The sequence below is a fragment of the Lycium ferocissimum genome, chromosome 8 (genome assembly GCF_029784015.1).
Source record: "Lycium ferocissimum isolate CSIRO_LF1 chromosome 8, AGI_CSIRO_Lferr_CH_V1, whole genome shotgun sequence".
Taxonomy (NCBI): domain Eukaryota; kingdom Viridiplantae; phylum Streptophyta; class Magnoliopsida; order Solanales; family Solanaceae; genus Lycium; species Lycium ferocissimum.
Genome location: NC_081349.1, coordinates 26,680,549 through 26,683,663, shown reverse-complemented (window position 1 = coordinate 26,683,663; position 3,115 = coordinate 26,680,549). Strand labels below are relative to the sequence as shown.

The 3,115-nt window shown below is 32.1% G+C and overlaps 1 protein-coding gene across 1 annotated transcript; it reads left to right on the top strand.

Moving 5' to 3' along the window:
- Positions 1-209: 209 nt before the first annotated feature.
- LOC132066195 (uncharacterized) lies at positions 210-617 on the top strand. Its single transcript, XM_059459558.1, has one exon. It carries the CDS (start codon positions 210-212, stop codon positions 615-617), a length of 408 nt encoding a protein of 135 aa, XP_059315541.1.
- The last annotated feature ends 2,498 nt before the right edge of the window (positions 618-3,115 follow it).

Below are 3,115 nucleotides of genomic sequence, written 5' to 3'. Positions count from 1 at the left end.
TGCCAATTAAAACTTAAAAGACAATTGATTACAACTATTCAAATGTACAATAAAGTTCTCAACATTTAAGGAAATTAAAAGGTCACCATACATTAACATTACATCCTACAATATAAATATGTGATCCTCCTTCGAAATCTTCACCAAATCCAAAGCTTTCTTAACTCAAATACAATTGTAACTAACTTATATAGTCGGTAAGGAAAAAAATGGCTTCTTCTGTCTATGCATATGCGCTTATTTTCTTGTGCATATCCATCGAGGTTTCTCCGAGTGTCTCACAATTACTTGAAGGTGGCGGCCGTTTGCCAGGTTTAGGGGGTCATGTCGGTAATGGTCTTCTTCCGGGTATCCCAAAATGTTTAGCAACGGTGTTGAATGTTCCTGGATGTGTCGAGGAACTTATAACATCTTTCTTAAGTATCCAACCTCGATTGATTAGTCCTCAATGTTGCAAAGCTGCATTACACTTCGAGGATAGTTGTTTGCCTAAGATTTTTCCTTTGAGTTCGTTTTTCCCTTTTACACTTAGGAGTCTCTGCCCCATTCAAGGTTCATTACCACCAACACTTCTTCAAGCTCCAGTTCCAACAGCAGCACGCAAAGTTAAGAACTAAGTTGTTTAGCTATCGTCCTTCGAATTATTTTAACAAACGGTTGGTGATCGGACTTGCACCTAGGTGTTTTTTATGCTTTATTAATACCATCTTAAATTGTATGTTCGTTTCATTTAAGTGATTAATAAAATATTAGATAATGCATATTTTTATTTACTTAATTATGTTTTTCGTAATTGTTTTGATCCATTATCGATGTTAACTTAATAATGCTAGCATTATTTCTCTCTTATTCAATATATACGTAGACTAATTATCATGCGGGTATACACTCTATACATATAATAGTGGTAAAAATGGAAAAGGAAAGTGCCAAGTAACAAAATCAATATCTTAAGAGCATTAACACCTTTTCAGTTGTTAATGGTGGTGATGACAAAGGTGGTTAGTGGTGCTGGTTGATGGTTATGGACAGAGTAATGGTGAAAATTATCCGCACAAAATATATAGCTAGTAATGATATTAAGACTTTATTCAAGATTTTAATGATTGAAATCTATTAAGACCAAATAAGTGCTTAGATCTGAACCATTCAGATTCAGACCTCCATCAAGTGCAAACAAATGAGGCTGAGCCTTTGATCATCAAATATAGCTATTCATGTTGATTCCAAACTGAGTCATATATTACGGATGAGTTTTGTTTAATTTTTAAAAAACCAATGTAATTGTCTTAAAGTTGATTTTGATGAAAAAATCACACTAAAGTTTAAACTATGAAAACTTTAATAATTCCAATTCTAAAAATTATTAAATGGTATAGAATAACACCATCAGTAACAATACCTTACATTTTCATCCCTCCCGTTTGACCCAAAAAAAAGTTATCTAAAGTAATACATTTGTTATTTGAGCTGCAAGTACTAATCACCGCATGATGTTTTTGCGTCTCCAAATTGGATAGAAAGTTAAACACTCAGTTTTCTTTTATAAGAATTGATCACTAGTAATTAATTAAGGATGTGATAATCGCATCCCTTGATTTTAGTATTTGCATTTCAATTTGTATTTCGTCCATGTTTATATGTTGTTTATTCTATTTGTGACTTACGAAAATGTTTGGGTGGTGATCCGAAAGGTTCAAACAATTTTGGAATTAGTTGAAGTGAAAAATTAGTTCTTGATATTTTCTGAGTCAAATGCCACCATGATTCAAATTTTGAGGTGAGCCTAACCACAGTTTGTTCGTGGTGGTGGCTTTGGCTAACCATCTTATGCTTTTGTTTTATAAGTTGCATCTCCCTTATTTTTTGTACTCACAGTCTTATAAATATTTCTTTATTAGGTTGGTGGATTTTAGCTACAATTTGAACTTATTACTAGTCTAGTTTAATATGGATACATTTTTATGTTTTAGTTCTGATTGATATGAATGTGATAACTTGTAATATTGATGATTCGCTTAGTGAATAATAGCTTATTCATGAATTTAGATGTCACAAAAGAAATGCTCCAATTGGTCATTGCTACAACGAAGCAACAATTCAGTTTTAATGTATTTAGTTCAACATAATTCTTGTTTTATTTTTTTATTTTATTTTATTTTATTTTATTTTATTTATAGTGATGATGTTCTACCATTTATGAACTACAAATATATAAATATAATAAATTCTACTTCTTAATGTGTCATAGATCCAAATAAATATTGCACAGATGCATGGAACTCTTTTAATGCCAATTAAAACTTAAAAGACAATTGATTAGAACTATTCAAATGTACAATAACGTTCTCATATAAGGAAATTAAAAGGTCACCATACATTAACATTACATCCGACAATATAAATATGTCATCCGCCTTCGAAATCTTCACCAAATCCAAAGCTTTCTTAACTCAAATACAATTGTAACTAACTTATATAGTCGGTAAGTGAAAAAATGGCTTCTTCTGTCTATGCATATGCGCTTATTTTTTTGTGCATATCCATCAAGGTTTCTCCGAGCGTCTCACAATTACTTGAAGGTGGCGGCCTTTTTCCAGGTTTAGGGGGTCATGTCGGTAATGATCTACTTCCGGGTATCCCAAAATGTTTAGCGACGGTGTTAAATGTTCCTGGATGTGTTGAGGAACTTATAACATCTTTCTTAAGTATTCAACCTTGATTGATTAATCCTCAATGTTGCAAAGCCGCATTACACTTTGAGGATAGTTGTTTGCCTAAGATTTTTCCTTTGAGTTCGTTTTTCCTTTTACACTTAGGAGTCTCTGCCCCATTGTGGTTCATTACCACCAACACCCCTTCAAGCTCCAATTCCAACAGCAGCACGCAAAGTTAAGAACTAAGTTGTTTAGTCATCGTCCTTCGAATTATATTTAATAAACGGTTGGTGATCGGACTTGCACCTAGGAGTTTTTTATGCTTTATTAATACCATGTTAAATTGTATGTTCATTTCATTTAAGTGATTAATAAAATATTAGATAATGCATATTTTTATTTACTTAATTATGTTTTCCGTAATTTTTTTTAAACCCGTATTGACGATGTTAACTTTT